At 37.9% G+C, this 14,301-nt stretch overlaps 2 protein-coding genes across 2 annotated transcripts; both read left to right on the top strand.

The window, feature by feature from the left end:
* Positions 1-115: 115 nt before the first annotated feature.
* Positions 116-5,313, top strand: LOC310956912 (choline-phosphate cytidylyltransferase B-like; the record flags this gene model as incomplete). The annotated part of the gene is made up of 8 exons (XM_083927290.1): positions 116-196; positions 1,910-2,009; positions 2,737-2,853; positions 3,067-3,218; positions 3,323-3,401; positions 3,490-3,632; positions 3,756-3,944; positions 5,095-5,313. 8 exons carry the CDS (start codon positions 116-118, stop codon positions 5,311-5,313), a joined length of 1,080 nt encoding a protein of 359 aa, XP_083783416.1.
* A 1,231-nt stretch (positions 5,314-6,544) lies between these two features.
* LOC310956490 (palmitoyltransferase ZDHHC20-A-like) lies at positions 6,545-12,361 on the top strand. Its single transcript, XM_083926724.1, has 13 exons — positions 6,545-6,665; positions 8,104-8,130; positions 8,229-8,323; positions 8,516-8,636; positions 9,014-9,083; positions 9,551-9,583; positions 9,755-9,875; positions 10,450-10,582; positions 10,683-10,809; positions 11,499-11,585; positions 11,677-11,756; positions 11,881-11,927; positions 12,032-12,361. Exons 1-12 carry the CDS (start codon positions 6,548-6,550, stop codon positions 11,922-11,924), a joined length of 1,056 nt encoding a protein of 351 aa, XP_083782850.1. The 5' UTR covers positions 6,545-6,547; the 3' UTR covers positions 11,925-11,927; positions 12,032-12,361.
* The last annotated feature ends 1,940 nt before the right edge of the window (positions 12,362-14,301 follow it).

Here is a 14,301-nt window from a genome sequence, read left to right as displayed (position 1 = left end):
AAAAACACACACAGGCTTAGAAATCCTCCTGTGTGCGCTATAGTTAGGCCAGCTGAGAGGAGCAGTAGGTGGGTGCAGTGGTGTTGTTAGAAGACAAGGAAGTATAACATCTGGGATGGCTGGAAGGCGAAGAGGCCGAGGCGGCCACGTCCAGCAACAACAGGCCGCACAGAACCAGAGAGGAGGCCCTCGCAGGGTGAGACCAGTTCTGTTAATATGAAACATGGCCAACGTGTTTATTCTTACACTTCAAATACTAATTATATTAAAACTTAGAGTCCTATAAAGGAGATTCTTGTTGTCTTAAATGTCTTAAAGACTTTTGTTTTTATGTGACAGGCTTTGAGTATTAGAAATGTAAACTCTCTCTCTGTTGTTATTTAACTTGTGCCTGGGAGTTGAGAGTTAACTGATTAACTGGCTGGGTTGATGATGCCATGACTCATGTGTATATCGTAAAAGCGATACTAAGGAAGCACTTCCATAGTATGATGAAAAAAAAGGTAGACTGAGAAATCATTAAAATTTAAAGTAATTCATTCTTAATTATGATAATCAGTTTAAATTGCTGTAGATGTATCAAATAATTATGAGGCACATTAATATCATAACATTGTGGTTAGTACAGTATGTAGATGCAGGTGTAGTATGACTTCTTACTTGAAGGTGTAGAGTGGCTAAATTATGGCTAGCTCAGAGACTCATGAACAACTACTGAACAAAGCACTGATCATTTCAAATTTCCTGGTCTAACACAGCACAGGAAACACCAGAATCAGAGTTCAAAGTATACCTTACAACTCAGCAGATAAAGCATCGCATATGTATCTTCACACGACACAAAGTCCAGGAGATATGGACACTGTTACTTCAGAGTTTTAAGATTATTCACCTCCATCTTTAAGATATCATCAGTGCCGTTGATGATATCTTTTTTTTAATCAGATCTAGGGTGGACAAAGTTAAGTTATAATACTTTCTGTTTCATTAAAATAAACCTATAACATCACTGTTGATATGGCTCGAATTCTAAGTTCTGCAATATTTTCTTCCTGCACTGTTTTGTTTTTGATGATCCAGTGATACTAAGCCTGCTCACAGCTAATGCTAATATCAGCCACACAGCTGAGCACAAATTGCACATCAATACAAACAAAACTGAAGAAAAAAAGACCCATGATCTGTGTGAGACCAGAGTTCGGTGGCCTCAGACATCAAACAGGTTACTTCATATACATATTTAGGGGTCCACACTTATAACCAACTCAGAGTGTTTGGTGCAAGAACATCAGTGATGATAGAGTCAGTTTTACGCTATGATATCACCAACTGGTTTTGGGAATAGATACAGGATCCCATTCCTTTACCAGTTAAACTTATTAATGAGAAAAATGTTGGTGGACAGACAATAACACAGTCCCTAGGACAACTGCAGTACATATCTAAACACTTTATATTCCGAAATAAACATGTGAGCTTCCATGTGATGTAATTTAAGGGGAATGTGTGTTTTTGTAAATCTAATGTCTTGTACAGTGCAGCATTTTGCCTTTTTTTTCCCCTCTAAGACAATTTTCTTCCAAGGGAGAAAAACAAAGATACATTGACCTTGAATGCTAGCATGTTTTAGATGCCACATGACTCCTAATAATACCCTTTTCCTCTTACACTCCAAATACATGCAGGTTTGATTGACTGGAAACTTTACAAATGCTCTTAGGTATGACTGCAAGTATGAATATGCATGTGTGTATATAATGGCAGCTTGTTTAGTGTGTGCTGTTCCCGGCACTTAATGCACGATGAGACCCTGAACAGGATTAGGTCATTAGAAGAAAATGAAATGGAAAAATACACGTTTGGTCACACTCATCATGTTTTTTTTCTCCTCGTCTCTCTATGTATTCAGGCTCTACGGGAGCCAGCTGCTTTTGCCAAGTCTACAGGATGTGAATCACAGATCCCCCATGAAAAGTTGACCATTGCCCAAGCACGGAGGGGGACACCAGGTCACACTTCTCTATAGTTTTTACTGCCATTGCTAATTAATGTCATGCAACTGAAAGTGTCCTTTCGTCAGTCCCAGCTGTGGCAGCACCCTAAAAAGAAGAATTAGTAAATGCATTGCAACGACCCGATCTTTGTTTGGTGAGAGCTGCTCTATTTATTGCTGTTGCATTCAAGGCAAGGCAACTTTATTTACATAACACATTTGAAAGTAGTAAATGTACTGACAAAGCAGACGGGTTTTGACGTCACCTTGTGTATGTTTACTATGCAGATCATTGACATTAGGCCTGGCAATACAAGTCATTTAGTGCTGCTAAACCTATAGTCCACACATGCCAAATGAAAACATATATGTTGGATGTCTTGAATCTGATTTAATTCTTACCCTTTCATAACCTAGTGATTGTTTCTCAGATAGCAGCTGATATCAGTAAAAAAAACCTATAAAAATTGATTTAAGTATCAGTGAAATATTATTTTACTGCTTCTTATTTGGCTGATTGTAGGGTTGGTATTATTATGATCTCTTTCTCCAGGAATGTGTCATGCCATTAAATTAAAGCTTTAGAGTCAGATTTAAAGTATTAAGGTCTTCATTGGCTGAACAGATATTGGCCCAGTTACAAAATGCCCCATCAGTAAATCTTTATAAATAATAGAACAAAGACAGCAAGGTTTTGTAATGTCATGTTGGTATTTAAAGACATTGTATTTCTTATCTCATAGCCCATCGTCCCGTGCGAGTCTACGCTGATGGGATCTTTGATCTTTTCCATTCGGGGCATGCTCGAGCTCTGATGCAGGCCAAAAATGTGTTCCCCAACACACACCTGATAGTAGGAGGTAAAGCATGGATCTCACTCCCGCTGATACAGTGTGTAAACGAAACAGGCCTTTATAAGTTTAGTGTGAATCGTAACATTAGAAAACATTTGCCTTTAAGGACTGAAATGTTTGGCTCTGTGGACTAAACCTTCCAGTGTAGTAATTCCAGATTAACCCATACTTCCGGCTTAATAATTCTAAATGTAAGTCTTCTTCTCTGTTTGTCCGTAGTCTGCAGTGATGAACTAACCCACAAGTTCAAAGGCTATACAGTGATGACAGAGGATGAACGCTACGAAGCCCTGAGGCACTGCCGTTACGTTGACGAGGTGGTGCGGGATGCTCCCTGGACCCTTTCTGCAGAGTTCCTCAAGAAACATCAGGTCAAAGTTTATGCATTCACTGGAAAGAGTGTATCAGTCATACAATGAAAACAACAAAGATCTAGTGCTCAATCAGTCTGAACGCTATAATGTTACGCTAACAGATCGACTTTGTGGCCCATGATGATATCCCTTACACCTCTGCTGGATCAGAGGACGTTTATAAACACATCAAGGAAGCAGGTGAAGATATGAATATTCATAGAATGATTTTCTGTTCTGTGATTTCTTGTCACTTGAATTAATTACAATAACTGATGTTTAATGTCAGGCATGTTTGTGGCCACGGAGAGGACAGAAGGCATCTCCACATCCGATCTGATCACTCGTATCGTCCGAGACTATGACATCTACGTTCGACGCAACCTGCAAAGAGGCTACACCGCCCGGGAACTGAATGTTGGATTCATTCATGTTAGGGAAATTATGCTTTATTGAATTGAAAAAAACTGAATATTGATGTTTTTGAAACAAACGATACAGGAAAAAAAATCACAAGTGTGCTAAAGGTTGCTTGCTTTGTCTTTTAACTGACAGGAGAAGAAGTATCGGCTTCAGGAACAGGTGGACAAGATGAAAGAGACGGTCCGTACGGTGGAGGAAAAGTCCAAACACTTTGTCTACAGAGTGGAAGAGAAGAGCCAAGACCTCATTCACAAGTGGGAAGAGAAGTCGCGAGAATTCATTTGCAACTTCCTGGAGCTTTTTGGCCCTGATGGAGCCTGGGCAAGTTCACTTTTACATTCATCCGCATTAACAATACATTTAGTTTGCTGTTTAGTGATACATTTATATCATTTTGATAGATACATATATAGAAGTGATATAATTTAATTTAAAGTCTTATCATCACCTTGCGATTACCAAGAGACTTCAGTAAATCATTGCCCTCTGGCCAAAAAAATGTCCTGTAAATAACCCCCATAAAACCACAAACTGTTACTTTTACACTTACATAGGCCACACAGGCAATTGTCCGGGGCACCACTGCATGGGGCAACATGGGGAAGGGGTTAAAAGTAGCTTGGAACTTCCCCCATAACTGTGTTTTACCAAGATAGTGGTACACTCTAAAAAAACACTGGGTTAAAAACAACCCAACCGTAACCAAACTGCTGGTTTAATGTAGGATCGGCGTAGCATTTAATAAACCAAATGGGTTTCCGTTTTTACCCAACATGTTAGGTTACCCTGATTGATACCGTGATTTACCCAGAATGCTGGGTTGTCTTAACAAAGCTGTTACATTAACACTACAGTTGAGTTACTGTGCTAACCCAGTATTTTGGTTATATTGGCTACATAATTGGGTTAACTAGTCAACCTAGTTGGGTTAAATCAACTCACTTTATGAGTTATGTCAATTTGCCTGTCAAAAAAGGAGTATTTCACATCTTCCTTCATAATCATCATGTTTATACGGAAGCAGAAATCAGCCATGCTCGCAAGTCTTTTTTTTATGCTGTTTTCTCAAGATCACAAGTTATTTGGTTATCTTGAGAAATTAGCTTAGCTTTTTCGAGATAACGAGATAATCATCACTAGGAAATGAATGACTCTTTTCCTATCATTACTTATAAATGTTTACCAGCAGTCAGATCGAGCTGATAGCAGAAGGATATACGTGTACGTCCAGTTTTCAAAATACAAAATACTTATATGGAAATACGATTAAGTGGATTATATGTATATACAACCTATAACTCATTAACACTGAACATTGTTGGCCACTCTGCGGGCAATGATAAAAGGCAGCCTGTGTTATGGGAAGAGGAACTGAAGTTTACCGGACAGGTTGGGTGAAAATGAAGGCACAAACAACAAAACACAACATTACACCACAGTAAAACTTTCTTTTGTCTCTGTCCTTGTTTAGCACGTGATTCAGGAGCGCAGTGGGCGGATGCTTCAGGCCCTGTCACCTTACTCTTCACCCCGGGGCTCCCCCAGCAGCAGTCCCACCAGAAGACGCTCTGTTTCTCCTGACTCCTCTGCTGCCTCTGCCTCTCCTCCCTCTCTCTCCCCTCCTTGCTCCCCCTCCTCACCTAAAAAGGCCACACGCTCCTCTATCAAAGCTGCCTCCACACATAAATGAACATTGAGCTTATCGTGATTGTCTTCTTACATGCGATTGGTCATTCACCTGGTACATAATATGTCTAAGTGGATTATTCATGAAAATGAGCAAAAACAAAGGAAGTACTATATTACTGGTTTATTCAAGTCAATATATCATAAGGTAAATAATCATTTTCACTGGAAAAGAAAAGGAAAAGAAAATTAAATGTTTCCTTGGATGTCATTTATCTTCTGTCATTTGTTACTTGTCTTTAATAGCTAAATACATAATACATACTCAAAGTTACAAAGTTATTACTAGGTTAATATGACTTATTCATTTTCTATGTGTCTACATGTCTATACATGGAATCACACTTCCTATATCACACATATCATTAAAATAATCACTAAATATCTCAAAAATAATAACTTAATATCTCAAAATAATGACCTATTATCTCAAAATAATTACTTGATATCTCAACATAATGACATAACATCTCAAAAATAGTAACCTAATATCACAAAATAATGACTTGATCTCAAAATAATGACATAATATCTCAAAAATAATGAAATAATATCTAAAAAATAATGACTTGATATCAAAATAAGGACTTAATATCTCAAAAATAATGACTTGATATCTAAAAATAAGGACTTAATATCTCAAAACAATGACTTGATCTCAAAATAATGACATTATAGCTCAAAATAAGGACCTAATATCTCAAAAATAATGAAATAATATCAGTTCATAAAAAATAATGACTTGATCTCAAAATAAGTACATTATAATTCAAAATAAGGACCTAATATCTCAAAAACAGTGACTTGATATCTAAAAATCAGGACTTTATATCTCAAAAATAATGACTTGATCTCAAAATAATGACATAATATCTCAACATAATGAGATAGTATCTCAGCCATTATTTTTGAGATACCAACTCATTATAAAGACTCACAGGACTTTTTTTTTCATCACACCACAGAAATGGGCTTCCATAGTTACGCCAAAACGGGTCAAAGTCAGGCACAGTTAAAATGTATTTCTTCTTTTCTAGTTTCCTTTTATCGTCTTTGTCAAATCAAAGCAGACTGATGAGTTAGGATACATGGCGTATAAGGAGTATACATTCAAGTCCATGTATTCAAACTACACGTGGGACTCTTGAGAACTACAAACACGATCTGCGCATGTCCCGGTCTCACTTAAAACCATGGACATGACGTCACCGCCAGCTAAAGTCCTACAGGGATTAAAGATGGCGCCCTCTCACGCACTGAGGTGCTGCAAACGGGCTCTGAACTGGGTACCTGTCCTGTTTATAAACCTGGTTGTCGGATGGTCTTATTACGCTTATGTTGTGGAGCTCTGTGTCTGTAAGTACACTCACTTTTATAACTATTTGAGCGGAAATTTTGCTCGAGTTGACAGTTTCTGGGTGGCCAACTTCAGCTGGCGAGATGTAAAGTCAAACCCGGGTCTGCATAATGTACGTGCGTTTAAACCTCGGCACAGTATCACTCTATATCCTTTTGTTTCCGGTACTTTTGCAAATTGGCATGCATGCTATCCTTCATGACGGCAATGTTTATTAATAAAAGCGTGCAACTTTTTTAGTTAGATTGGGGAAGGCAGTCTCTGTGCTGTCATCAATGAATAGCCTAACCTCATCACTATAGTTGTCGCCTGATTTACAGAAACAATAGATGTTACAAAGCATGTTAATTGGAATGAAGGTGCATGAAATAGAAGCCTTAACTCTTTTGTCGCATGATTTTTTTTTTTTTTAAATGGATTCTGTTGGTATAACGGTATAAGACAGCTCTCTAACTTAAAAGCTCCATTAAATGATAAAATAGGCTACATATTGTTTTAAATGTGTGCAAGTGTATATCCTGTTGTTGTTTCCTATGTTTCTGTATATATATGTCGCCTTAATTCTGGCACATGGCATGCATTTATTTTTTTTTAGTTTATATGTATTTTTAAATGTTTAATTTACCACAAGTTGTTATTTTATAAAGGATAATTCTAGACATTTATTTAGTTTAATTGTTGTTTAAGCTTTAATGGATACATCTTGAAAAATAACGTTTAACACATCATTAGTGGTGGCTATATTTTAACCACACGATGCACAGGTTATTCATTGTCTATGGGAAGATGTAATGTTGGCTTTAGGGTCAACTGGTGTAAGAGCAAACAACCAAACCACCTTCACCTAAACATTGGTAATACAAAAAAATCACATGGTCTCTATAGTCATTAACGATCTGTAACTGACATAAGCAGATGCAGCCAAAAACATACACAAATTATTGTTTCAGGAATTAAAAATAACAGACTCATCATTCAGAGGATATGAGTTTCATCTCAAAACATCAAACATCATCATCATCATTACACAAGCACATCTGAAAGCAATTTGGCTACTAGAGTATTGACAGTGGGCTATTTTTCAACAGATAAGATATTGATAAGATATTAATCAGTTGTGTGTGCCGTGACATGCACTGCCACCCGCACTCACAGTAGTCTTTTTATAGTTTGTTTCAGCCTGGAACTGATGATACCATTATCAGGATGTAGACGGACTGTAGTTATGTCTGTAACTTGGCGTTGGTGGTCAGGACAGGGACATCCCTGCTGCTTAAACAAAGCTCTCTGTTATGGGTGGAACACTGCTGGCCGTGCCAGGCTGCTGCCACATGGTGTGAGAAAGGGGTAGTGTGTGTGGTGTGGGATGTGTATTCATGATTTCTTAGCACTTCAATTACTGCTCACTCATATATATATTTTCATTGCTTTATGTAGATACAATCCCGAACAATGCAGAACGAAGTAAGTGATAGCCACAATTCCTCTTGTGTTAATCATTCAAAGATTATGTGAGAGGTGCCAATGTCAATGCAAATCTATCTTTTTCTTTCTCGCAACAGTCATCTATTTGGTCATCTTTCACATTTTCTTCACCATGTTTATATGGTCCTATTGGAAAACTATCATGTCCAGACCAGAAGGCCCCTCAAAAGCGGTAAGCCAAGAAAAAAGCTGTGGAAAAAAAGTTTTCCCATCAATATAAATTATGATATTATTATAAAATATAATTATATAAATTATAACTAAATATACATGTATAGAAAACTGTCCATGACTTTCAAATACAAGTTTATAGCATGTTATTTGTCGGTCTGTCTCTGATTCCGGTCTATTCTCCTCCTGTCAGTTCGGTCTGCCGAGAGCAGAGAAGGAGCTGTACGAGAGAGAGGAGCGAGCTGAGACGCAACAAGAGATTCTGAAGAAAGTGGCGAGGAGTTTACCCGTGTACACACGCACGGCAGGAGGAGGTAAGGCTTTCACTGCAGCAGCAAAGGAACTGTGCTTCTTATTTTAACGCCCAGTGGTTGATTTAGAAGCAGGCCACAAGGGAAAACTTCACTTGTTAAGTAACTTTTTTACATTACTCACCATTGCCTGATATTAAATTGCATAAATGTGTCTTCCCCTTTTGAGTAAAAGTGCAACACTGTTTATATCTTTACAGAATGAAGTGCTCTATGATATTTCCCTGCTAATGCACATCAGGCACATCTGTCTTGTACTTACTAATCGCATGTGTTAGGAGGGTTGATTGGACTCAGTTGCATCTCGTTATCCCTACAGGCCACACCTGACTATTTCCACACAGTACTTTACTAATTCTACTTTCTTTTTCTCTAAACAGCCATCCGATACTGTGACCACTGCCAAGTAATCAAACCTGACCGCTGTCATCACTGCTCAACCTGTGAGATGTGAGTGTTTTCTAATTGTATAATCAAGGCTTATCCTTTTTATGTTTTTACTGATTTTCCCCTAAAGGAGCAGATGTGTTTTTAAACTGATTCCCATTCCTATTTTAGTCATCACACAGTTATTACTATACACAAGTTATTTCTTTCTGCAAGAAAAACATTAATTGCAGCTTCTGGCAACAGAAAGGGAAGAGAATGCAAGTGTTGCTGTTGAGAAATAAGACAATAAATGGTTTAACAGAATGTGTGTTTTTTGCTGCTATACAACCAAATGTTCACCCATTGTTTGATAAACAACACAAACAAAGATACATTCCCATTTCTTTTTTAAAAACCACCAAGCATTTTCTGACATCGACATGTGCTCATGCATTGTTAGTGCTTCTGGATAACTGGATCAGTAAAATGTTGACATTTTTGAGACTGTGCTAATTGAATGTATGTTTTCCTTACTCTCCTTCTTCAAGGTGTGTGCTGAAAATGGACCATCACTGCCCCTGGTAGGCTTTTCTCACTTAACGTTTTTTTATTTAAGATGGTTTAATTCCATCATGATGTAGTCTGCTTGCCGTGCTGCCTGTCAGCAAATGCTATGGTATTCTTTTGAAAGGAAATGTAGAGCGATAAACATAACTTTTCTGTCTCCTGTTCCTGTCATGTTTCTCCTTCAGGGTGAATAACTGTGTTGGATTCTCAAATTACAAATACTTTGTGTTGTTCTTGGCCTACGCCTCACTCTATTGCTCAGTAATTTGTGCGACAGTCATCCGGTATTTCATCAAATTCTGGACTGTGAGTACAGAAACTTCCTGTTATTTCTTTTACATCACCATGATATGCGTTTAAATGCTTGCTGTGGTTGTAGCATCTTTTGCATTTTACTCATAAGATCAGCATTCAGCAGCCTTGGGTTTAAAAACTATTTAATTTCTTATAAACTTAGAAATGTTGCGATTTTGAACCTCATCAATCATTAAATACAACTAAAACATTTAGTGCAGTCAGGCTGTGGTAAGGCATGTGGTTGATTGCATTGTAAGATAACCAATTGGTTTACAAATGTGTCACTGTGGTGCACAAGTGTCACATGAGCACTTATCAGGAGAGCCTCTTCAGCATGCTGCTTTGCATGAGACAATGGCTTCTGTCACGTAGTCCATCAGTAAAGGGGTGTATTGTCTTATAGCAAATAATACTAATACCAAGGTAAGAGGTTGTAGTGAGGCAACTACATTTCAATAAAATGTTTTAATTTTCCACTTTGCTGCAGTCATTCCTTGGGGTAAAGATGACTTGACATGAGAACAGGAAATATTCTTGCATGCTGACAAGACTAACACTTTTGTTCTCTCGTTCCCCTCTAAAGAAACAGCTGCCTGACACGCATGCCAAATTCCACATCTTGTTTCTGTTTTTCGTGGCTGCCCTGTTCTTTATCAGCATCCTGTCCCTCCTCATCTACCATCTGTGGCTTGTGGGAAAGAACAGGACCACTATAGGTAGCTATCAATGGATTGTAACATGAAATTGAATATAACTTCTGGTTATATCTCTTTTAAAGTCCCCACTGACTGAACTATATGTGGCATCCTTTTTCAGAGGCTTTCAGGGCTCCTGTCTTCGTAAACGGTCCGGACAAAAACGGGTATTCTTTGGGCTTTAGCCGAAATGCAGCTGAGGTATTTGGAGATGAGGGGAAGTACTGGATTTTTCCTGTTTTCTCAAGGTGAGTCTACCTTGACCTAATGAAACTGCAGCTGTCAATCACCTTAGCTGTCACAATGATGCAACTAAATAGGCAGCATAACTGTATGTCTATTAGGGGTTGTAATTTTGATTCAGAGGACTACAATGCGATTATAAAACCATTATTGATGTATCTGAATGCATCCAATTCTTTTTATTTATATACATCCATTCTTACAAATGGGAGAGATGTCAACTGAAGCATTCATATGCTGGTTTCTAAATCTGGGGGTGGCAGTCGGATTGTATCCATCTGCGGCTTCTCACGCTCACCCATCCTCTAGCTTAGACCGTAAAAACAACACACATGTTCACATCTGTTACATTTCACGATACAATCAGTTCAGCCGTAGGGAACATACAGCCCGATCTTACAAAATGATTACAGGAGATCAAAATGCTGTGAATTGGGTTTTAAAAATCCAATTATTGACCTTTCTGCATCGAGACATAATCTTTCAAGAGAGACTCACGATGCATCTTAGAATCTGTTTTTTTTCCCCACCTGTATTGTCTGTAGTGTACTTGAGGCCAAGACTTCTAAACTTCATTTCATATCATTAATATTGAAGCTATTTTAAGGATGTGAAGACTTGTCTAAAAAGAACAGTTCACCTTGAATTCATCTAATGCTAACATGCTTACTAATACTGTCTGTATCTGCATAAGTCTGGGAGATGGACATTCCTACGTTACCAGATTGGTACACATAGATCCCGAACAAGCAAACAGCGTCCTCCAGCAAAATGGCAAAAGGCTAGTTTTTTTTCCTCCAAATCTTTAATATTGAATATTGAATTTCAGTTTTGATGACTGGGTGTTAATTCTTATGCAACTTTAATTACAGCCCGGCTGATAGGGAGGCCAGCCCTTCTGCGCTTGGTAACAACATACAACACACAGTGGACGACAGCAAAGACAAAATTGGTTTGTTGATGATTTTTCTCACCTTTTCATCTTTTGTATTATGTTTTTTATCATTATGTTCCTGCTCAAAAATCAAAGCCTTCAGCAGTTCCTGAAACGTGTCCTCATGTTTTTCCGCTTTCAGACGGAAGCCAGATAGTCTCGGTGACAATGGAGAGAGAGCCATAGCAGGTTTGTGACCCTGACATGAATACTGTAGAGCGTCTTTGTAGTTTTGCTGGTTTTGTCACCCTGTGTTTATTTATACTTTTGTTGGCTGTTGCTGCACGTTGCAGGTAAATCAGTAAACTATGATGCCTTAAACCAGGAGCATCAGCACCTCTACAGGAGCCGTCCTCCACCCTCATTTTGAGTTTGATGATGCAGCCTCATGTTTGTGTGTACATCAAATGGACCGTCCTTCATCCAGCGTGCTTTAAACTGGGCACCGCAGCGGTACTGTTGTCACGTCGACAGGGACTGTACAGCGACCTTGTAGACTGCGATTCACAGGTTTTGTCTTTGTTTTGAGCCAAAGACATTCATATAATGTTTTCTTGTCATAGCATCCGAAAAAAACTCTGGGACTGTTTACTCCATTTTGAGCCAATATGTTCATGATCTGTTTCTAGACATGGATTAATCACATTATACATTCCTACTAGAGAATCACCCTTTGTCAGTATTAACCAAGCATTAACAACTAAGAGAGCAGCGAGATGTGTGTAACTCGTACAAAGTGGTGAGACATTTCAACACTGTCAGCTGTGTGCACAATGTGTCTCATCAGTTTTAAACTCAAAGCACAGTGCAATTATAAAGACCAGTAGCCGATTATCAAATGGTCTGACTTAGTTTACAGTTTACATGATTGAAAATATTTCAAAGTCTTTTTGTTTACACTTTAAAATATTTACTTTTCTTTTACATTTCACATTTTATACTGTGGTCAAACATCCAGGTGATATAAGCTTAACGTGTGAAGACCAAATCCAGTTAAATTGGTTTCATCTCATTTCAAATAATAAGCAATAGATCACATGGTAATTATCGATGAGATTGCCATTTTTAATTGCACTATAAATATTTGTAATATATTTGTTTTTTTATAAATTAATTACAGTATCTATTGATTTTATTGTAATGTATTGGTTGCTTTATTTATATTTATTTCATTTTTATAATGGGCATTGTCCTCTTCCACAGAATGGTTTTACTTTGATGATCAATCCTTTGCTATGTGTTCATTTTTAAATGAATGTCAATGATTAGATCTGTCTTCTTTATTGTTTTTCCAGTTTAATGATGATTTTGTTTTTGAAAGTTGGAAAATAAGAGTACAAAATGAAACCAAAATAAAATCGTCAGGGACATTTGATCCACTGTGTTCTTGAGTCTGAACCAGGATAGATAAGGTGGGCTCATAGTCTATGGGTAGGCTTTATATACCAGTAATGAAAGATGAGGCAAGTGTCATCATAAAAAGCTCCTATCTGTGCTCCTGGCAGTTTCACTGGATTAGGCTGGTTTTAGTAGAAATGATGCACCGCACAGTGTGGGCGATGCAAAAGTGATCAGTGGACAGTAATAAAAATGTGCAGATGCTGAGTCACCCATGTGCATGTACTCACAAAATCTGTCTGTAGTTAAATAACTAACTCCACACACTGACTGAACCTAATTCTCCCCCAAGCAGCTCGAGCTGCTGATATAGTCTGATAAAGAACCGCTGTTCTCCTGAGACAGAACTGTTTACGCAGGGTGACCTTCATTGTTCTGTAACAATAAATGTAAGAAACGTTACGGTGTGTTCTCATTTGTGGAAGGCCGCCATATCTCTTTAGATGTTTATCATAAGCTTATACTATAGAGCTGTCCAGTTGTGTTTGAAATATGATGATTCTGTCTGAAAAATGCAGGCTTTTTTTTTAAAAAAAAGATTATTTTTTGGCAGTTTTTAACCTTTTATTATACAGGACAGAGAGGTGATGGGGTGAGAAAGAGAGGGGGACACAAACCTGCTGACGCTGCCTCAAGGACCTGAAGCCGCCTTACGCACTGTGCCACCAGCCGCCCCAGAGTGCAGGCTCTTGACAATCTTGAAAATAAGTTGTTGAGTTGGGGTGATATCTGCCTCTTTTATATTGGAAATCGTGTCTGTGATGCAAATATGACAATAGTAAAAAAAAAAAAGAGGATTTGTGATCAAATGCTGAGCATATTACAACTTCATTTGTACTCTAACCATAAGTCATTGCATAATATACAGAACAATATGTTTGATTTTTTTTTGTGGCTCTAAAGAGGCTGATATTCTTGGCTTTTAGTGATATTTCCCAACAACCATTTAATGGATTTCCATGACATTGCCCTCGGGATGAATTGGTGATCCCTTCATTTTTCATCACCATCATCCAATAAAGATTTCCATATGTCCATAACATAGTTTGTATAAAATAAGCCTACCTCTGTTTATTACTAAATACCTGCAAATCTAATGACATTATCTCAGCTGTAGTTTGTCTTTTCCGCAATCAAATGCTGCTGCACCTGCTGTTAAGCATGT

The sequence above is a fragment of the Echiichthys vipera genome, assembly GCF_963691815.1.
Source record: "Echiichthys vipera genome assembly, chromosome: 14".
In the NCBI taxonomy this organism is placed as follows: Eukaryota; Metazoa; Chordata; class Actinopteri; order Perciformes; family Trachinidae; genus Echiichthys; species Echiichthys vipera.
Note: the sequence above shows the minus strand (reverse complement) of the source record. Positions and strands in the feature narration are given on the sequence as shown.

Excerpts from the sequence above, each read along its gene's own strand:
- LOC310956490 (XM_083926724.1), top strand. The coding sequence starts at position 6,548 with ATGGCGCCCTCTCACGCACTGAGGTGCTGCAAACGGGCTCTGAACTGG. Across the intron at positions 8,324-8,515 it reads CAGAAGGCCCCTCAAAAGCG|TTCGGTCTGCCGAGAGCAGA; the intron begins GTAAGCCAAGAA and ends TCCTCCTGTCAG. Across the intron at positions 9,876-10,449 it reads ATTTCATCAAATTCTGGACT|AAACAGCTGCCTGACACGCA; the intron begins GTGAGTACAGAA and ends TCCCCTCTAAAG.